The sequence below is a fragment of the Parambassis ranga genome, chromosome 7 (genome assembly GCF_900634625.1).
Source record: "Parambassis ranga chromosome 7, fParRan2.1, whole genome shotgun sequence".
Classification (NCBI taxonomy): Eukaryota; Metazoa; Chordata; class Actinopteri; family Ambassidae; genus Parambassis; species Parambassis ranga.
In genome coordinates, this window is record NC_041028.1 from 15,827,909 (window position 1) to 15,851,208 (window position 23,300).

The window sequence follows — 23,300 nt, forward strand, 5'->3', positions numbered from 1 at the left end:
TGCTCATGTTGGATTGTAATCCAGATCCATGATCACTGGGAAAATACGGGCATGTTGAAGACAACAACCCAGGAAATAAGACTCCCGAAGAAGTATTCAAATGCACAATTTAGTTACTAATTATGAAATACTTCACCTGCGTCTTCTGAATGGCAACCTGCATGTTGGCAAACAGGATCTTTGAGCTTTAATTTGGTCTGCCAGGAAGGCAATTCAAGTGTATAAATCCAGTCCCATCCTTCAAGGCTATTAAGACCAATGGAGTGAGTAAATCTGCTGGACACCACTGTTTTACTGAGCTTAACATTACAGCAGTACACTTAATGGATAAACTGAGGTTTTATGGGTGTTTTTCTTAGGTTGTCCAGCAACTAATTAACATGTCAGTAATAAACTCAGAGGAGTGTTTAGATCTGATGCACTACATGGACACAAATATGTGGAAATGTTTGCTGGGTTTTCCTGTCCAGTCCATAAAAGACATACACACACACACACACACACACACCTCATTCACCAGCTAATGTTCAGTGGTGGGTGGGGGCCTGCTGAGGTCATTGACAGTGAGCAGTCCGAGCAGATTGTGACGAGATTGTCAGTCTACGAGCCATTTAATTGGGACTGTAACATTAACATTTGCACGTGTACAAGCATATTAGAGCTAAGTGTGTTCCAACTTATAGGGAGGCTTGTGTTATTCGTAGTTAGCTGGCTCACTATCATTAACAATATTAATGTTTATGCATGGATGTTCTTATAGATAGATATAGAAAATGTCTGTAGGGACGACCAAACAACACACCATGCTGTGCAGGATTATGTCAAAACATCAAAACATGATAACATGCAACTGTGAATAAAAAGCTGTCTGTTGGTAGACAATTATCCAAATAATCTAAGAACAGGGAATATTTAATATTCACTGTTTTGAGGCTTCTCTCTTGGTCACCCTCACAGCTCTGTGTTACTGCATGTATGACCGTTCCACAGCTCTGTTTCTCCTGCTATAAAAATAAAATGAGTCACTTTCTCCATCAGATATATGCATCCATGTGGCTCGGATGGTTAAATCTGTTCCACTTCAAGTGTGCTTATTGGGACAGGTGCCAGGATCTGAGTCTGAGGTCACAACCAAAACACTCACAAGAGAAATTATAACCCATATTTTAAACTGTCAATAATACGCTGACCTTGTCACAGCTCTGTCACAACCACATCAGTCACAATTTACAGCTCAATTAAACTGCCATTCTAAATTATTTATCATGTAAAGGTTGGCTGGCCCGTCACACCTCGAATGAAAGGGTGGAGGATAGTAAAAAAAAAACACACACACACACACATACACACTTTTCTGCTGGCAGCTAGTGTCAGCGTCAATGACATTTTTTAGAAACTCATATGCTGGATTACCTCTGAACTATATTTAACCATAAGAGGTAAAAAAAAATAATAATAAGCATGTACGCCTATAGCTACTGATCCGAGCTTTAGCCTGTAAAAACACTTACTGTAGAGTTATTTGACCCATGAACAAATGGTAAATGTGCTCTTTCCCACTAAAAAAAAAATCCCCATGTTAGTGGATGTTAGAGTCTTTTATCCAGTTAAAGAGACTTGTAAAAACAAGTTGGTGTTTTCTGTGATCGACGGATGTCTTTGTGTTGCCTCTGACAGTCGATGAACCCATTCACACCTTTCCATCTATCATCACCTCTGTGATTCCTCCAAAACAAGTCCTCAGTGTGGGCTTAAATTGGCCAAGGACAGCAGAGATGAGAGATAGCCCATAATGAGGTTTCTCTCTTAGGAATCAATGTGCGGCTTTGTCCCAGAGGCCACTGAAGGTTGTCTGCAAATAAGCTCAGTGCAGGGTCCTGGCCTGGAAAGCCTGTCTATCTGTCACCTCAGCATCCTGTTGATGAGCACAAGTGAGAAATATATACAGGAACAAAACAACATTTTTGGACATTTGTTGGTATTGGATAAATGAAGGAGGCTTTGCCTGTCATGCTGCCTCTTCTGACAGTGTTGCACGTTAGCTCCCTGATCATTGCTCTGCATGAATCAAATTGCCCTTTGGGAATCAGATGACTTTGTGTCTAGGGGAGATAATGCAGAATATGATGATCCTCTAAATCAGGCCTGACCTTGTGTCTTGCTCCAATCATCCCTGGATTGATATGAATCTGTAATACCAAGAATAAGTCTGTCCTGCTCTTTTTACAGTTGAGAGCAGGGGTGCAAATCCAGAGTGTCTCATTTCTACAATGTTTACTTTGTATCTGACCTTTACACTCTAATTCAGGGGCACCTTTTTTTTACAAAGCTTATTATATTCGAGGCTTAAATATGTGACTCTTGAGATGTTGTGAGTGAAGAATCAAGAGCTGCAACCAGAGACTGTTTAAATGCTCAATTTCTGTATTGATTATTGAATTAATGAAGTGACTAATGTGATTATGAATCACACAATAATTAACAGTTCTTATGAAGCTGTTTAAATTTAGCTCAAGCTTGCTTTAGCCGGAGGCTAAATAACAAGAAAGGCAATAACAATGAATATGTCAATCAAAAATATGTATTGTGTTCAACTAGCTCTGCTGTTCATTGAAAAATAGTTAAATCAATGAAATAATGCTAATTATTGGCTCAATGTACTTGTACTAAATCTGCAACAGTAAAAAAACAATCAGTTTGAAAAAAAAGTGCATCAGGTGCTTTTTTTGAATGTTTTTTTTTTTTACTTCTTGGTCAGAGATCATTCCTTAACTTCTCCCGTCAACTTCATCAATTTAGTTTTTGCATCCCTAAGGGGTAAACAATAACTGAACTAAAACAGTTTCTCTTTCTTTCCCCTGCAGTCCGTCTGCTTTCAGGCCGGGCAGCTGTGTGGGGCACCGGGTGTGGATCCTGCTGGCCATGACTCACCTCACCCTGGACTTCTCTGTGTGCAGCCCCCTCAGTCAGGGTGTGGGGGTCAAACTCACTCCAAAATCGGTGCCTCGCTCACGGCCTCGCTTGCAGCCCCTTTGGGACACACCCAACAAACTACACTGGAGAACGGTGAGCCCGTTGGCCCGCCGGCTCCTCAGTCCCGTCCCGCCACCCCAAGTCAAAGGCCAAAAGCATCGAAAGCCTGCACATAAAGGACAAGCGGCGTGTAAGGAGTGCCGGTCGAGATACTCGCAAATGGAGACAAGCGATCCTTTGGCTGTAATAGCAGAGGCACCGGTGGCTTTATCAAGCGGGAGGTTGTTAATTAGAGCAAGGAGGCAGCTCAAATGGGACAGCTATGACAAGTCTCAGGAGGGCCGGACTACCACGGTGGCTGGATTTATTGACTGGGGACCCACAGGGACCGACAGCATAGATGAGGATGGCAAACCGGATCTCAATGTGACGCTGTCCACCAGGGCCTCCACTACCACAGTGGCCACAACCACTAGCACTACAACCAGGCCCTCCCAAAGGACGTTCACTATGGTGACCACAACAGAGGCCAAGAGCACCACCAAGCAACCTAACAGCAACATGGAGACTGTCAAACCACCAAAGCCATATGGGGAGACACCAGGTAAGACAAATAGAACACATACAGAACATGATTTTCCACTGTCAGTTGTCTTTTTACCAACACATTTACACAGTGAAACAGTTTGGATGACTACATATTGTGATGTAATGAGGTATCTAAGGTCAGTGGGAACTGTGGGAGGCTGATGAGGAGTCACACGCTTATTAATGCACTGTAGATGATTTCAGGTGTATGAAAATGTTGCACAGTGATGAAGCTCTTTGCAGCATTTTTTACTTTAACCTAATCTAATAGAATATTGTGTAAGGGCTGCATTTGTCCACATCACCAAATGCTTTCAGTGGGGCTACTTCTCGTAGGCAGTGAATTTGAATTTGAACACAAAGCTAATATCTTTTCCTCAAGTTGTCAGTTTAAACAATGAATATGAACCTAATTCTAAAACGAAAACAAATAGATAAATGAAGCCGAACTCTGTTGTGTATTTAGAGCTGTGGTATTAACATTTGTTACATGGCCATGTTGAATACTCACTCCTGGTGGACTGTAAATGCACAGAAATGTGGGGATTGCAAATGGTTAAATGTTGCTATAATGACCAGATCACTGCACAGTATGACACTATAGATCATAATATTGAATGTAATACAAAGCTGTTATTTTGACACACTTACAGGGAGTTACTAATAATGTACACACCCTTCACATGTACGTGTTTACATTCTACGGTAGTAGTAGTAACCAAACCAAACAACCATAATTCATCCAAAAGCTGACTTTTATGGACCCACCTTCTATAGATCCAGCTTTGCCCGAAACATCCCCTGATGCACATGCAGTTCTGTGCCCTTGATCACACTGTAGCACTGTACATGGATATATGTGATTTTTTTATAGGCGCCCCCCCTCTCTGCTGTGGACTCACAAAGCTCTCTGCTAGGCCTATTAGATTTACCATTTCATTACGTCTATGAGGAAGATGGCTTTTTAAATGGGCCGTACAAGCAGCCATAAAACATAAGTCACGTTTAACAACTGATGAACAAGAGCTGCGCTAATTGACATTTTCCCCATTATGGACAATAATAAAAAGTGTCATTACAGTAAGGGTGATCAAATGTCCTTGGTCACTTCTCACTAACACTGGTGGAGGAATGTAAAAATGTATGTCGTTCTTTCCTTTTAATGCCCACTATAAAGTAACCACAGGAAGTAAGATACTGATAAAAATAGCTTGTTTATATCGGCGGCATAAATATATGTTGTACTACTGTGTCTGAATTGTATGTAAGTGAATGGCGGTGGCAGCATCTAATTGTCTTGTCAACTGCGTTGTGATCTCATTCATTTTCTCCTAATTGGGAGGTGAGCATGAGACCACCTGTGTTTCAAATGATGGCTTGATATTGTATCCTGGAGGAAATCAGTCACCGCTGCTAACTGAAAGCTGATAAGGAGAGAAAGTTAGATTTTTTTTTTTTTTTTCCGACTGACTGCACATCAGCGTATCAATAAGCAGACTGTGTCTCATCAGAGCTGATGAATAGAGTCGTGTTTCAAAGCACAGCCGGGGCACTGCAAAAAAAAACTTTGCTTTGCCTTCACAATGCATTAACCCATGTCTGCCTCACATTAGCCTTAGGACAAGATATAATTACCAACATAACAGCATAGGATCTGATGAAATGAAACTGTAGCTGTGCCTGGCTTCGTCATCGTATCTGATGTCTCCTGCTTTGTCTTACAGGATGTTTATGGATTCATTCAGTCTTAGGCTGATGAATGCAAACTGCACTTTAAACTGATGGTATTAATCAGAGGAAGGTGATAATAAGAGCATGTAGCAATTTGTCTAGATGCTGCCTCTGTCTTATTATTACAGCAGACATTCAGTTGAATAGTAGAGGGGATGGAAAGGGAGGGCAGTGCTGCTGATTCACATGCTGTGCACTGATATACAGTCCACTCAGCAATTACATATTACAGATACAGATATACAGTATGTATGATGGTTCTATATAACTTGTTAATTAAACAAATAATATAATTAAATTGCTGCTTCCCATCAAAGCTAGATATCAGATTGTATTGAGAATTAATGTATTAAACCTGATAAGTAGCTTTTAAATGTAAATAACTATATAACTCTGAACACAGATTCAAGTATAACCACCATAGCCTTCAAACTTAACAGCTTGAAAGGCGTATTTCTTATTGTCACTTTTTTCAGAAGCAATTTCTTTTGCTTAGCCGCTCACCTTCATATAAAGTATGTATTCTTGACACTATGTTCCCTCTCAAGAGCATATTCTACACTATTATCTTTCCACTATGTTAAATGAATATCAGCTTTTATCTGCCCAGTTACCCTCAGCATTCTTATTGTATTCATCAAGCACAACACTCGACTTCAACAGATGTGTCTTTCTGAAATGAAACCTTCCACTGTCCATCTTTAGCCAGGGTATGTTAAATGGACAAAAGTATGTAGACAGCCAGCCCCTGTATGTGCCTGTATTCATATTCATTTTTCTTCCCCAACAAAATGGAAAAAAAAATTTATGCTATGTTGAAAGAGAAACCTGACAAACATCTAAATCCTCATTATATCCTCTAAAGTTGCAAACAAATAATTGACATTTTCAACTGGATTGTCCATAAAATGTAAGGACACATTGATTGATTAACCATAGATGATCAATCAGTAATGCAAAAAATTACATTAATTAATAAGTTGCAGATCTGGAGGACCGCAGCATTAGAACTTCCCACCCTTACAACCAAAAACATGCCAGCAGGAAGCTAAAGATGGACATGGTGTCCTCTGACTTTTAGTATTTAGTATGTATTGTAGTTTCTGTTTGACAGAACAGGAAGTAAATAAACCTAAAATGTAAAATGCTCACTTGACAGCATTTATTCGAAAGACTTTTCTTAATTTGAGTAATGAAAACACTAAACAATAATCAGATTTCTTTACAGCTACAATGTAGTTACGTACTTACTATCTTGGTTTGTAAATATCATAATGCTCCTAACGTTTGACTGAAATTAGTGTATATATATATATATATATATATATATATATATATATATATACATATAAAAAGCTCCTTTCAACAAGCCTAATTTAGATATGAGTGGATCAATGGGCAGCTGAGTTGACTTTGTCAGACAGTGAACAGCTTCTTGGTGCTTCAAAGTCTGAAAGTTTACATGACAGCTGTGATGTATTAACCTGAAAAATGCATAACTGCTGCAGATACAGCGGATGCATTATTTATGATTGTTCTCTCTCTAAAGCACGAGATATACATTGAGATAGCGTTTGACATCCGGCTACTACAACATGCATTCAAAACTGCAAGGCACTCCAAAAAGTCAACCATCATTGGCAAATCTATAGAGCCTGCCATTTTTACTACCTACCAGCCACTGTTGTACGCTTAACATTTTTAATTAGCTGTTTAGAGCAAAACACCAAGCACTGTGACATCAATGGCAGGACTAATGTAGACTGACAGGTGGTTTGATTGTGTATTTATTTTCAGTCAATTTAGTTATCAATAAATCAGTATCATTCTTTCATCTCTCTACCTGTTGCTTGTCCGTTGTTGTGGGTAAAATATTAGCTTTCCTTTAAGCTATGCAGCCTAATAAAAATATTTATATCACTGCTATTTATGCCCTCTGTAACTGAGATTACAGTGGATGCCATGCATGGAGTAATTCACTATGAGTCATGGATATTGTAGGCAACCAGCAAGCCATGACTCTAATTTGCCTCAGCACTCTTAAAGTATGTGTGCATCGCGATGCCTTCGTCACCGTCATAAGTATGAAAACATCAGCGGGGACGGGTGGGGGATTCCAAACCACCACGTACTGTAAGATGCTGTCAGCGTCCACCTGAATCGTACACTTTAGCTCGGCTGTGCTTGAGTAAGATCAATAAGTGCTTCAAGTGATAATGAATATCTGTTGCACCTGTAATTAGAAATGCGAGCTCCAGAGTGCGTTGGAAACGTCAAAGTTTCCCTTCTTAAATGAAACGTCTCCACTCGTTATGTCATATCATGACAGGCCTTTGCTTTTACAGTGCAAAAAAAAAAAATTCTGTATGTATGTTGTTTTCTGCTTGAATAAAAACAGATGATCTTAATTCAGATGGAAAGCCAAGTAGATTGGTCGTCAAGTGTGCCGCCTGTATTTGTTAAAAAAGGAAGGTGTGTTGCGTTTTTGAGAGTATACAATTCCACAAAAGTGATCCCACTTTGTCGTACTTTGTAAAGTCTAACACGTATAAAGAAGATGAGCAAGCAGGAACACAAGCAGGAAGTCCATGAATGCACAAATTCTCCCATCTACAACAACCTTTCTGCATTTTTTTCCCTCCTTTCTGACAACTCCTGCTCTGACACACACCCCACAACCACAGAATGGCATATGTCTGCGTAAAAGCAAGCTAAATTGAATCACCTTATAAATTCCCCCCTTCTAGTGCTTTGTTCCTGGTGAGGACATGGTGTATAATGGACATTAGCAGTTTCACACTGATGTATTTAAGCTGACAAGTCAACATGACCTCATTTCTCCGTCCGCCTCCGTGTGCAGAAGTGAACCATGAACTTTGTATCTGCACGCCCGCCGTGGGACGGAGATGATGCTCGTTTCAATAGTCTTTGTAGTCATTGTGACATTTTGCCAACCAGTTTGGTTTGGTGTGAATGCAGCCACGTAGTGACACAGGGAAAGTACATGACAGCTTGCCGCAGCTCGTCAGAGCCGCACTGACTTTACTCCCACACGCTGTTGGTGCGTAGAGCCGGACAACAAAAGGGGCAGCTCTTTCTGTTGCTGTCAAAAGGCTTTCTGCCTAATTTAAATACTTTCATGTCAACTGTCAGCACATCTTTTCATGTTTAATGATTAGCAGCATTATTTGGCAATTGCATTGATAGGCAGTTTGGACATTGTGGAGGCTGCTGCTCTTGGTATACGTCTCCTGTTGATCCTGCACTCCGGTCATCACACAGGTGAGACAGGAGGAGCAGGAGGACGTTACAAGTACAGCTGTCAGCTCCTGTATGGATATGAGATGATTTAGGCTCTACTCTACAAAGCCATTCTTCATAACTTGGGCCTTGATAGATAATCTGAGGTTAAATGTTACAGGTCTGTGTCAAAAAACCACAATGTGATCCCCTTTTCACACTGTGGTGTGTGTGTGTGGTGACGGTTTGAGCGGCATTTAGCGCAGGCTGAAATTTAACAGATCCATCTGGCAACAATTCACATCCAGTTAAAAAGCTTATGAAGGGAGGATTGGAGGGTTAAATGAATGGAGTAAATAAATAAATATATCGGGCACTGCAGAGCACAGCCAGTGCATGTAAAATGTATGTTAAGTGTTTCATAAATCTATTTTTAAAGAAAGCTTGCTCAGTGAACACTGTAGCGCAGCACGTTGACCCGCATTGGACCTGTAGAGGCGTGCAAGTACAGCCTCTTCAGCAGCAAGAGACACACACAGAGAGAGAGAGACGGAGAGAAAGCACTTTTACCAACAGTTACCATGGCAATCCAATAAAACTGCCATTACTCTCTGTGTGTTGACTCTTGATAAAGTAGGTAAAAATGAATCTTCTTTTTTCCCCAGCATTAAATCTGGACTTAAATACTGATGCCCGGTGACAGCCGTGTAAAGTCAACACCAGCCCTTAGCCCCCCTACACCCTCCACCCTCCACCACCACCCCCACCGCACCTCCCCTGTCCCTGATTTACTGAAAACTCATCCAAGAGGAGATGAAGGGGCTCGACTGAGCAGATGCTGTTTTACTTTCTGTTCTCCATGGCTTGACACATCTGCCTCAAGCAAGAGAAGTACACAGATGTTGACTGAGACATGATTTTGGATACAGCAGATCATGCTGTCAATCAGAAAGGCAGATTTTTTTTTTATATGGCAGTTGTTTTTATTTTTGTTGTCTGACAGGACTTGGACACAGAAACACTGCAGGTGCACAGAGCCATCTAAACAATACAGCTAAGCTTTTGTTTGGTATAAAAAAGAAAAAAAAAAGGAAAAAATACATCCTGTCACCAGCATGACAGTACACAGATTTCAGGCTGGTTTGTTTGAAGCTGCTTTAGTAGCAGTGCCACTTTCCACCCACCTGGAAATTGCCGTCATTTTTTTGTATTTGTCTGCTGTGGAATGAGCGGCGTTTCTCGCTGTTTCTAATACACACAGGATGAGTCTATCTCCCTGTAATAAGAGGCCATCATTGAAGTAATATAGCCTTGGCTGCCCCCCCCCCCTTTTTTTTGGCCATGTTAGCATTAGCGGCTGCATTATGCAGCAATGCCTTTGACACTGAGAGAAAGGCATGTGAAGTAATTGTTTCTGATCTCTCCCTCTTCAGCTCCCCTCGCTGTCCTGCTCCGGCTCAGCCCCCCTTCAATAAGTGTTTTAGATTGCCTGGCGACTCAGTGGAAATCAGCCCAGATTGACACTTTGACACCAACGTTAATTGGCAATTCCTGACAATCAGCGGGCAACCTTTGACGGAAGTCTTCTCCCAGCCTCTCCTGCTCAGGTGGAGGAGGAAGGAGGAGACGCAGAATATTAGCATCTATTGAATATGCCCGTACAGAATGCACTGTGTGGTTTTGGGGGAGTGATTTGACTCAACCTCTATAAGCTGCAAATCTGGTTTTACAAACAAGGGGCCTTTCCCACGTTTTTCAAGAGCTTTTAAGTGAGCGCTGCATGGGCGTACCTACCATTAGCTCTAAATGGCTTTTGCAGATAATGGCTGTGGCATACAGACAACCCAGCATGCACACACACACACACACACACTCATACATACATACATACATGCACAGTAATTACACAGTGATTTTTATCATCACCTGTGCAGCCTTCATACTCAATGCTGCATAATTCACCACCTGCAGAAAGACAATTCTGGATGGTTAAAAACTGCCATTTAAATGAGCTTAATGGATGCTTGCCTCAGGTTCTCCTGTGCCGGTAATCAATGTTCAATCAAAATATCCTCCCAAAAAGTTGCTCATATCAACATTATCAGCCGTTTGGAGAAATTGAATTACATTGTCCCACACTCCTTAAAGCTCGGAGAGCCAGCTAGCGTTTAGCTTGAATCCTGTTTTGAACGTGACTTTTTTCAGTCACCAGACCGGTGAAGTCGCTGAGGCTGAGGTTTGTGTCAAATGATCGGCTCTTTTTGACTACTGTTTAAACTTAATAAATGATTGGATGAATTGGACTGAACCTTCATCCATGATGGCAGGTTAGACTTGGTGAAAATGTGCTGTCACGTTATTGCTTGACTAGAAAGGAAAGACAAATTCTGGAGCATTTAATTCAGACGTTTAGATATTATATCACACTGTTTACTTTCCTTTCTTGCAGCAGTTTAGTGACTGTGAGATTTAGACTATTAAATCTCATGGTTAGGTTTAGAAAAGTTTCTAAATTGATACATTGAGCAGACTATAATTCCAATATTCCTTCTTCTGCTTGCAATGCTTTGGTCACCACAAACACCTTTAGGCGTTACTGCCTTTCCCTTTATAGATCAATAATAATGAACATTAAGCCAAAACATACATAGCTAATATGGTCATGTTATCTATCAAATCATGTGCAAAAATGCATCTAAGCTGCTGCTTTCATTTAACTGCTGCTTTCTGTAGACATGTTCATTAAACTGTGATGTTCAAGAAGGCGAAAAGTCTCATTTATTCCTTGCTGGGAGCGCTTATGAGGGCTCAAATCCTGCTGCCACAGAGGTCACAAACTAGCCGTCCGCCACTTTCTGTCATCACTCTCTGATCCTTCCTCTTTTTCCTCTCTCTCTTTTTTTCAGCCATTCTTTGTTTGGCAGTGATTTGACCAAACAAAACCTAACAACGTATCTCTAAAGCAAGGTGACTGCCAAAGGTGATTTTTCAACCTGACTGCCAGGACACAATGAGTTTTAGATAGCCAGGCCAAATTTCCCTCCCTCCAACTGGCAGCTCTGGATGAAAATAGAACTGGCCTCTGCACTCAGATTTGTCATCCATGTCATTATCCGCTCTATTATCCCTGCACCCTTAAACGCACTGCCCTGAAAATTAACTTATAATGGCCTTAATGTTGTGTTTGTGTTGCAGGACCTCACGTTTGTGGGTTCACTTGTTTCAATAAAAAGCTCTACTGGGGTATTATGCGTATGTGGGCTCCAAATGGGGCAGCCTGAAGTGACTATTCATTTGTAACACAGCATCACTGAACTACTTGTGTTTACCAGATGAGCCGATCAGAGGCTTCTTGTATAAATATGTTGATGGGCAGGTGTATACAGACGTCAGATTCACCACTTTAAAGTGACTAATTAAATTACTAATAAAATTATAAAAAATATTTGTCATTCATCTTAAAAAAGCAACACTGATTCAGCAAAGGAGATCATAGAGACATTCTGGCAAATTAAACTAATGTAATATTGATCATGTGTTAATTAATATTTATGATTCAGTGGGTAATGCCTGTTTAAACTGATGTAGCAGATAAAAAACATTAAACTCATGAACTCACTTTATGTGATATAATATGATTATATTATTTTTCCATTTTCGATTGTTTTTTCCTCTTTAAATATGCTTAAAATGTTAGAAGGCAATCTAATGATCTCACAGAGAAGCGTGGTACATTTCAGCTTCATTTAGGTGCGATGGATTGAGGCAGCACAGTTGTACAGTGGTTAGCGCTGGCACCTCACAGCAAGAAGGTCAGATTTTCTATGTGTGTCATCTGTACATTCCCCACATGCCTGCGTGGGTTTACTCAGGGTACTCCAGCTTCCACCTACCAGAGAAGTGCATGTTAGGTTAACTGGGGACTCTAAATTGGTCATGGGTGTGAGTGGTTAGTTGTCTGTCTGTGATGGACTGGGGACCTGTCCAGGGTGTACCCAGTCTTTAGCCCTTCAACAGCTGGGATAGGTTCCAGTCACCTCATGATCCCTATACTGAACAAAGCAGGTTGATAAAATGGACGAATAGACTGGCAGTGAATGCTGATGAGGTTTGAAAGCATCTGATCGGTGAAAGAGCAGCACCCATTTGGCTGGAACTCTGAACTCAACCTTTTAAAGTTTGCAGCATAATTTACTGTGGTGATGTAGTCAAGTTGAAAGAGAGCCATGTGACCCTGGCTTTAGGATCAACAGGCCTTGCTAACCCATTAATCACACTCTGTGACCAAAGTTCAAACACCCAGGATGCGCTTGGCTTGTTGCCTTCTTAGCTTGTTGCTACTCAAAAAACAGCTGGTTAGAGGCATTCGATATGAGACTAAACATCACTGTAACAAACTGGGACAGTGTACGTGTTAACAGTCTAATATAAAATGTGTTTTATGTGTTTTCACACATTATCGGTGGAATTGGTGACAAAACACTGCTGCTATTGTGTTCATGCTATGCCTGTTTCTGGTTGTTTCACCCTGTTGGCATTGGGTATCTTCTCCTGTTTGTTTTCGGTATCATGATGTTCACATCCAGCACTTTCCTGTCCAGATGTTAGGTAGTATTGTATAACTCTAATTACAGAACTTAGGGTAAAAGAAGCATGGAGATAGAAAAACATATTAACATATGCTACCAACAGCACAACAATGATACCGAGCTGGTTCAGATTTGCAATTTCTGTGACCCTTTTTTGAGCCATACAACCAATTTTAGAGTCTGGCTGACTTTTATCCTTAAATGGTTAATGTTTGGCCTTTAGTATACAGGAGGTTAGAGGACCAATGAGATGCCCCCACAAACAGCCAAGTTGTTTGATCGACCTGTAGCTCTCTCAGGATAAGAAGAGACAAACACCAGCCATCAGAGTCAGAATCAGACGCAAATATCAATATACAGAGCAGTTGAGAGGCCAATGGGAAATATGGTGCACCTAGGTCATGTAAGTACATATGGAATTAAATATCTATTATATTGCAGTGTATGCTCATGTAGATCTACTCCCATTTCCTCATTACTAAATGGATTTTTATTGATGAAATGCTTAATTGCACTTTAGATTACAAATCTATTGACTGGAAAATCCACTCTGTCCAACATCAATGTGCAATGAAACAACTATCAGTAGACGCTTTAGCTATTGATTAAGGTCAGGGGCAGAGCTCTGTTATGCCCAAACTAGTCCAGATGTTAATTTATAAGTGAACACTTTCAACTTAACAGCTTCTACGTCAGCCTGAGACAGGCAGGGGAGGAGATGGAGGATACAGAGGGCACACGAGGGAAATGCAAATGACTTGACCAGATAAGTTAATGTGCCTTTGCCATGGCGAGGGACTGTGATTGCAGCGGGAAGGTAAAGGCTTCCCTGAGCCAGCCGGAGATATCATTAATCCAAGGCTGACCTGGTTGGCCTTCTGCATACAGTCCTGACCACAGAAGTTTATTATCTAAGAGGAGGCTGTGAAAGCACAGGAGAGGCTGTGTGCTTTCCCAGAATGACCGGACAGCACTCCTTTTTTTAGTGTTTTCCTCAAGACAAATTGGCTTGGATCAGCAGCTAGGCAGCTGCCTGATGGAGAGGTGAGATGTAGAAGACCCACGTGGGCATTTTCATCATGACGTTTTTTTTTTGTCCTCCTGCAGCACGTCACCTGCTGCAGTGTGTCATTGTGTCCTAGTCGCTCTCACGCTCTATCACTCACCCACACACACACACTCTCACACACACTAACCTTACAGTAAAAGGCAGTAGGCTTGCACTAATCCTCACTTTAGACGTGCACTGCTCACTTTTGTTTGTGGATTACTGTCCTCAGGCAACAGTGAGAGATCAGCACACACAGGGGTCTTAAGAGTTTAAATAAGAACACTGCTTTTCTATCAGTCATTGGAGGCAAAAAGGGGGGCAAACAGAGGAGACACTCATATCTGTAGGCTGGTTGAGATGATGCATAAACAAAAAGCTGAATAACAGCAGAATTTTGTGTCCTTATAAAAAGACACAGTGTTTGGTGGGATTTACAATCCCACAACAAGTGAGTGAGCATCATTTCTCTCTGTATTGACCACTGAGGGTTCATACTGTAAAAGTTTTTTTTTCCAGCCAAACTAACTTTCATGGGTGAAATCATGATTATTATTATTTATTATTATAAAAAAAGAGAGTTACAAGAAGAGCGGTGAAGTAGTGGCAGCAGATGTGTGTACTGTGGTTCAGACTGTTTGAAGGCTGAGTGGAGCCTACCCAGGATATACAGTAACAGTACATTGGCACAGGCAGAGATAGTTAGCATATAGCTGAGGACAAAGTGTAGCATGACAGATTATTAATCCTGTGGGACAACAAAGCTTTAAGAGGACTGCATATTGTAGACTTTATATCAAGTTCCAAAGTTTTCTAAGGAGCTGTTTGCTATGTTGGCAGCACTGCAGTCCCCCTTAACTCCCAGTTAATCCATATGTAGGCAAAAAGGTGTGGAGCACAAGTCGACCTGAGCTGATGGGCAGTCACAGAGGCAGAAGGCTCACATTCTAAACTGGATCTGCTTTTCACACAAAACACCCATAATTAAGTCTTAGTTAAATATGTATAAGTTAAACATTAGGTTAAAATGATCAATAGACACCCAAAGTGCTTCGTACCAGTCTGTAAACTCTGTTTAATTTTGCTGTAAAGTTAAATAATTTAACATGGAGGTACAGTATGTGGGTATGGACTCACTTTTGGAGCCAGCCCCCAGGGGCTGCAGGGGGAACTGCAGATTTTCATAGTTCTTCACAGGCTTCATTTGTCAGCCCTCAAAGTTGCTGCCTGATGAATATTAATAATATAGTCTTCAATGTTTTGATCCTATCATCAGAATGCCTTTGCCAAAGAAGACATTAAATTTATGAAAGTGAATTCATATTGAATTATTGAATATTAATATTGAATATTTCCCCCTGAGAAAGCAGTTAAGACAAGCTTTTCCTTGTTCATTCACATGTTAAGTGATAAAATCCATGCATAAAGAACATAGCAAAATAATTTAAATGCTATTAATATACTCACATGCAAATTATCTCAGATTGCACCTGAGTGTCATTCTTTGCTTACTCAACCATGTCCATCCTCCTTGTCGCCGCACCTTCTTACAAAGCGTGTATTTCTGTCAGGATGGTTTCTTTCACACGGAGAGCCTGTCAATGATTTCTTTCAGGTTATCATTGAATTTGAATTTGCGTTGTTTTTAGCTGCTCAGTTAGCCCACTTACACCCTTATTGATAGGTTTTGTGAACACCCCACTCTTGTAATGTAGGTTTGTCACATGATATTTGTCTTCTTAACAATCTAAATATTATAGTTATATTATAGTTTTGTATTCATCTAACAAGTTGTAATGCTGGTGTGTGTGCGGATTCATCTTACATTATCGTGCCATCCATCTTCAAAGAGCTCAGACTAGCTGCACAGCATGAGCTTTTGATCAAATATTTTATTTGAAATGCTGTATCAAATAATTTGCACTTATTTAAATAAAAGCCTGCAGATAAAAAAACTACAGAGAAACTCTGAGGTGAGTAAAGGTGAAAAAAAACACACCTGCAGTTCTTAGTGTGAAGAAACCCTGGTGGGAGAATGTTCTCTAAGGTAGATACTTTTGAGAAAACTTGGAGTCTCTTATCCATCACAGGTGACTGTACTGTAATGGAATAATTCATATCATCCTTAAATTATAAATACTTTCAGATGACACTGTCATCAATACTTAGTGAAGTGAAAGGGTTGTCAGAAGCTATGTGTGCAGTGAAAAAAGTGAAGTGCATTGCTCTCATGTTTATTTCTGTCTTTTTTTTTGCAGGTTTGGCAGTTCACCAGATAATCACAATCACTGTGTCTCTCATTATGGTTATCGCAGCCTTGATCACAACACTCGTCCTTAAAAACTGGTAGGAAAGATTCCTTTACCACGCTCGGAGGGGTGTGTGTCCCTCTCTTATAGGTTTGCACAAGGTATGATTTTATGTTTGCTTCTTGTCTTTGGTGCGTGTTTTTGTAGCTGTGCACAGTCTGGAAATGGTCGCCACAATAGCCATCAGCGCAAGATCCACCAGCAAGAAGAAAGCTGCCAAAACCTGACGGACTTCACCCCGGCCCGGGTGCCAAGCAAGGTGGACATATTCACTGCCTACAATGACAGCCTGCAGTGCTCGCACGAGTGCGTTAGGACTGCCGTGCCCATCTACACCGACGAGATGATTCAGCAGACGCCTGTCTACAAGACCGCTTACAATGGAAACAGGTGCGCTGAGCGAGCATCGATCAATCCTTTCATTAAATTTGGAGTCTAATAATTTAATGTGATGAAAATCAATTTATATTAGGTAAAGAAATCAATGCCTGTCTTCGAATCCATTTTAATAACTCACACATTGAGCGTAAGAAGTTAACAAAATGCAGAGATTTCTTCTTCTTCTCTGGCGTCGTTACTCTGAGACAGAGTCAGAGATTTATGTGAGCAAATCTACACATACAAACACTGTTGTCCATGGCCTCACTCCTCATCCATCTGCCTCACACCCGGCTGAACGGGGAGCGTCTCGGCTTGCTCAAGCTGCACACACACACTCACACACAAATCTAAATGTTCCGCTGATTTTTTACATTTGTGTGTGTGATGAGTCACTTTGTAGACGCAGGGCAAGAGGATGACTTTACAGTGTCGTTTTTCTGACAGTATTTTTTCAAATGGCACACAAACTGAGCCGTGATATCGATGCATGCCATGTTTATTAACCCAGGAAATCTGTGCTGCTTTCATGCCAAAAAAAAACCCAAAACAAAACAAAAAAAGAGGCAGAAGTAAAAAATGAAAATGAGAACTCATCCAGCCGTTCTATGTGTGCCGCCACAATAGGCCGGTAGAGTTTTGACTGTGTTTACCGTCTGATTAAACTAACAGTCATCTAAGCTGCAAAGATGGTCACACTTACTAAATGTGTCCAAAGCCCTGTAACAGATTCATTATATGCCAGCAAGGAGGAAGCAGAATTCATCTGGTGTGATGTGTCTGAGTGTGTGATGGAAGGACGGATGCGTTTTTGTTTTCATATTTTTTATGTTTAGCAAGAGAATTATGGGTTAAACCAGGTGGAGGCTTCTGTTGCCGAGGTCTTTTAAGGACATATTGCATGATGAAGTACACCCTCACACTTAGTCCTGATATCTAATGTTACTGTGTGTGATATAAATATGTTTGCATGCCGTTTATCACATGAGCTGACTTCATCTGTTCTTCATCGACAGGCCCTCCCCCACCGAAAGACAGCTGATTCCTGTGGCCTTTGTGTCGGAGAAGTGGTTCGAGATCTCGTGTTGACGAGCTGAAGTGTTCATGTTCCGTGGGTGGAAAAGACTTCCTGAATTCACGCTCTGGTGGGTACTGTGCTATTCTGCGCTTAACGACCCCCTCTCTCCCCTCACCCCTCACCCCTCTAACCCTGTGAGTCTTCTTAGCCACCACCATCCCCGTGGTGATGCTGCCCCACTTTGGGAATAGAGGGGAACTTGGCATATGTTTGTTTTTTGTGTGTGTGACATGCTTATGCTCTGTTTTAGTGAAAGTTTAACACAGTAACAGAACACAGGTCTTCAGTTGAGATCAATAACAGTATTAATAAACTGTTCATTATTTCTTGTTGTTATAACTGAAACATTTTCATTAATATTTATGTTCTCCCACTCTCATTCTTTGCCCCAAAAGTGTATGGTTTTGAACATAACATAATAATAGTAATATAATATATGCCAGAACGGCGGCGTTGCATTTGAAATTCAAAGCGTGAATGTTATAAACACATGCTCCGGCCTCCGTCAGTGTTGCTGGAAGCCCGCAGGGAGGTGTAACGTTTGCTATTGACCCAGATTTTAAAAAGGAATAGATTGCCCGCAGGTAATGTATAGTGAGAGGACAGGGCCCTCTCTGTTGTCTGGACACACATTAGTCTCAGTCAGCTCGGCTCTACACAACCAGAACACCCCTATAAGATCCCTTTATTATCTCTGCAAACCTAATGTATTTCTATGGCTTAAGTATACAGTATGTTATGGAAAATCTGCCTTAACAATGCAGATTCGGCCTTTCATCAGCACCAGATTACTGTTTTTTCAGGGCATATTGCACAATATTTCAATGAGCAGAAAGTAGGTTAGCATTAAAAGCCCCTATGTGTGTTGTTTGTTTCTTTTTTTTTCTGCTGGCCTCTTAATAAGGGCTAATTGTGATTGTTTGTTATCTTTATCTCCGCAGGATCCAGCTTGGAAAAAAACACACAAAACAGCTTCTTTTGTAAAATAGTGTGATCACTCTTTGGACACCGGTGAAGATATTTATTTTTCTAGATGATGACAAGCAGAGCAGCCACCAATGCTGCCTGCCACTCCATATTTCCAGGAACCTACAGTCATTTAGATATAGATTATATACTATTAGATAATATTTACAGGATGTATGGAACGAGGAGGTGGAAATCAGGAAAAAAAAATATGATGGAACCCAAGGAGGTGCTTTTTGGGTGGATATGAACTGATATTTCTGAAACAATGTGCCAATAATGCCACTATGTGCCACAAACCTGGATAGAAGGAAGTTTCAGCAACAAGATGGACTGAACGAAGAGCGCTATATTAACCCTGTATCAACTCCAATTACATTGTTTTTTTTGGTCTTTTTTTCTTTTTTAAAGAAATGTGAAAAAAAATAATACAAATGTATTTGAATATGTTTTAATAGTTTAAGAAATGTGTTGAAAAAGAGATATTTATAAAAGTAACATTCTACCAGAGCGACCATGGGGCAAACAAAAGAAGAAGGAAAAAGATTTGGTTTTAAAACATCATTTCTATGAATCCCATTTAGAAAAAAATAATAATAATAGTTATGTCTATTTTTTTACACAGTCTGCCACAGCCCTAACAGTGGAGCACCTGGGACCACTGTTAATGAAATACTCCCACCCGAGCTGAGATTATTAACACCATTCAATGCCCACCTCAACTGTTATGTAAGAGTAAATGGAAATAACACACACACAAAAGGCTTCTGTGGTGCAGGGTTATGACTTCAACAAATCCCACAGCAGCAGATTATTGTACTGGTAAATCGGAATGTGGACGGACCACAGTGAGCCGGACAGGACGTCCATACTGTCTCAGGTCTGCCTGGTTCATATTGGTCTCAGCAAGTTTGGTTGTGATTTAGATCTGAGCGGCAGCGATAAAGGGTGGAACAGATTTTTTTTTTTTACTTCTAGCTTCTAATAATTCATGCGGTAATTTGCATAAATAGCAAAGAGATTGAAAAATGAATCCCTTCAGCTGATAGTAATTGAATATCCCCGCCCAACTTAACCGCTTTTGGACAAATTATTTTGGAAACTGTAAGCTCTGAATTAGTGGCGCAAACTCAAGAAGAACATGAAATTATATTCAATTTTTTTTTCAGCTGCTACTGAAGATGAAATTACAATGGGGAGTCCTAAATGATCTTAGGTGGAGGAATATGTTGCAGGGGTTAGCTCTCTCCAGACACTCGGTAATGAAGGACAATATTTCTAGCATATCACAGCCAGGATGCTGCACAAAGAGCTGAAAAAAACATGATAAAACAGAATTATGAAAAAAAAGGACCTATATTTTGTCCCCCAGTGTTTAGTTTGAAATAAGAGGATTAAGACAAGCCAATCAGCTGCTGCCAAATTGGTTTAAACTATCTCTGAAGTCAAGGTGAGGGAACTCCACAGTGAGAAAGGACTGTAAATCTCTCCTGAGAGCTTCATAGCACCAATCGTTTTATAATATCGAGCTCCAAAAAAAAAAGGCAGATTATACCTTTGTGCTGCGAAGCTTTCCAGGAAGTCGTCTTTATCTTTTTGTACAAAGCACAAATACACTTCTGTAATTGTAAATGGCTGCAGACAGCAATATGTACAGATTTAAAGCAGCGGGTGTGGAGCTCTCTGCCAGTTCGCTTACAGTAAAGCAGAGGCTGTCCCGGTGAGATCAGTATCTTGTAATATGAGGTGGTCCGGATGGCTTTGGGGATTAAACACTGTGGTGCAAAACTCCTGCTTTTGGCCCATTCACAACATTAAAAAAAACAAAAAAACACAACACTCATGAATGACCCATATACCAGTTCAGCCTCACACACGCGGTCGGGCTGTGTCGCTTCTTTGACATAACATATATTTTTTTGAATGAAGAGTGTTATCTTACCAGTCAGAGGGTTATGAAACTTACTGTATATTATACACGTGTAAATGTATTTTCTATATATTTGCTTCTTTTTTTGTGTACAGGTGTGTTCTATTTTTCAAAAAGCCTCTCTCCACTTTTGGGAGAAGGCTTTCAGCTAATAGGTCGGGGATAGTGTCTTTGTTTACATGTGTAACTTACAGTATTTCTTTCAAAAACACAAAACTAACCTTGTGCCAAGCTTCTTACCTGCACTTTTCAAGCAGTACTTGTATTATATCTTTAGCTAACCAGTATAATACTTCAGTAGACGCTGCAATAGTTCAGAGACTGGAGGAGTGACTTCCAGCTGGCTTCGAAAAGGTCATCATATATATTGGGTTCTGTTGTATTCATGGTTGGCTGGAAACCAATGAAACATCGTTTCTATGTGGATTTTAATAGCTTCATCACATTAAAAAAAAATCCTAAAAATACTGTAAGTCCAACAGTAGCTGCCAAGAAACCAACTAAACTTGATGTAGACTGGGTTGCATTCATCTGTCATATCAATCATTTTGTATTTGTATATACATATTGCTACAACTGCCCGACAAAAATGTAAGATTTACTTTCATGTAATGACTGCAAAAATCAGAAAATATTCAGGGAAAGATATGGAAATGGTTCATGAGGTTTGTTGAATGTTGAATAGCAAATTCTCCTTTCTTTTACATTAATGATTTATTTTGCAAATGGCAAGTCTGTTAGCATGGATTAGCTTTTTTTTTTTGCTTTGGCCAACATTTCATTTGGTTGTAATGACATTATCCTGACCAATGAGAAACCTGAATGCATGGTGTTGTTTTCTTCACTTCCTGTATCTATGTCACATGGGTGTTTTTGCTGGCCCTGCCCATTCAGGAGGTTAGCAGCAGCAGGTAGTCAGTCTATAATAGAGAAACAGGGATGATGTATTTTTGTAGGTCTGGACAGGGGGTTTACTTGTCCCACACTAAGATAAGCTCTGAATGAACAAAACATTAAAATACCTACATATCTTCTTCAGCAGGATAATATTTACTAACACAGACACTACAAAAAACTACAGCGTGGCTACTCTGTCACCACCAATTTCACTGCTCTGCCCTCTTTGACTGTGCAAACACACTGATGACACTCTAGCATCAACCCCCTTAAGACACTCCTCGGCGAGGATACCTGATGAGTGTATTTCGTGTGAAAGAATAAAACATTTTTAGCATCTTAACCAAAAATCTATTGAAAAAAACATACTGTCTTTTAGGAAGAATCAACAGGAGGTGCTAAAATGCTAACATTCCTGCAGCACTCTGTTCAGTGAACACAACTTTGGACTTGTTCTTTTGCCCTTACATTTACCAGACTAAATATTGTATCCATCTGTCACATATCTTCCAAATATTAAAGTACAATGTTTGATTCACACAAACAAACCAGGAAAAAGTTAGCAAAATATACATTGTGACAGTGTAACAGACACACACAGGCTAAAATCACCTGCCTCTACTGATGACATCACGATGTGGCAGGAAGAAAGAAACAGGAAATAAGTGTTCCTGTAGGGTTTTGGTTGCACACAGGTAAGAAACTGCAAGAAACTACGGCAAGCACTGTAGGTCAAATTCCTTTTTTTATTTTTGGACCGTTTGTGTATTACTCAGACAGCTGCTGAAACAATTGGTTTGCATAACCAAACAATTTCTGCACAAACTGTCAGAAACCGTCTCAGGGAAGCTCAACTGCATGCTCGTCGTCCTCATCGGGGTCTTAACCTGACTCCAGATCGTCGCCGTAACAGACTTGAGTGGGCAAATGCTCACATTCGATGGCGTCTAGCACGTTGGAGAGGTGTTCTCTTCACGGATTAATCTCGGTTTGCATTGTTCAGGGCAGATGGCAGACAGCGTGTGTGGCGTCGTGTGGGTGAGCGCTTTGCTGATGTCAATGTTGTGGATCGAGTGGCCCATGGTGGTGGTGGGGTCATGGTATGGGCAGGCATCTGTTATGGACGAAGAACACAGGTGCATTTTATTGATGGCATTTTGAATGCACAGAGATACCGTGATGAGATCCTGAGGCCCATTGTTGTGCCATACATCCATGAACATCACCTCATGTTTCAGCAAGATAATGCAAGACCCCATGTTGCAAGGATCTGTACACAATTCTTGGAAGCTGAAAATGTCCCAGTTCTTGCATGGCCAGCATACTCACCGGACATGTCACCCATTGAACATGTTTGGGATGTGCTTGACCGGCGTATACGACAGCGTGCACCAGTTCCCACTAATATCCAGCAACTTCGCACAGCCATTGAAGAGGAGTGGACCAACATTCCACAGGCCACAATAGACAATCTGATAAACTCTATGCGAAGAAATGTGTTGCACTGCATGAGGCAAATGGTGGTCACACCAGATACTGACTGGTTCCGAGTCCCCAGACCGCCAATAAAGCA

At 40.7% G+C, this 23,300-nt stretch overlaps 1 protein-coding gene across 1 annotated transcript in view; it reads left to right on the forward strand.

Annotated features, from left to right (window-relative positions):
• Positions 1 to 19,031, forward strand: part of ajap1 (adherens junctions associated protein 1) — a 37,095-nt gene extending 18,064 nt beyond the window's left edge. The window contains exons 2-6 of the mRNA XM_028410569.1: positions 2,865 to 3,577; positions 16,428 to 16,515; positions 16,626 to 16,868; positions 17,873 to 18,001; positions 18,876 to 19,031. Coding sequence (XP_028266370.1) covers positions 2,865 to 3,577; positions 16,428 to 16,515; positions 16,626 to 16,868; positions 17,873 to 17,945 — 1,117 coding nt within the window. The 3' untranslated portion in view covers positions 17,946 to 18,001; positions 18,876 to 19,031. The remainder of the gene's footprint in view (positions 1 to 2,864; positions 3,578 to 16,427; positions 16,516 to 16,625; positions 16,869 to 17,872; positions 18,002 to 18,875) is intronic.
• The last annotated feature ends 4,269 nt before the right edge of the window (positions 19,032 to 23,300 follow it).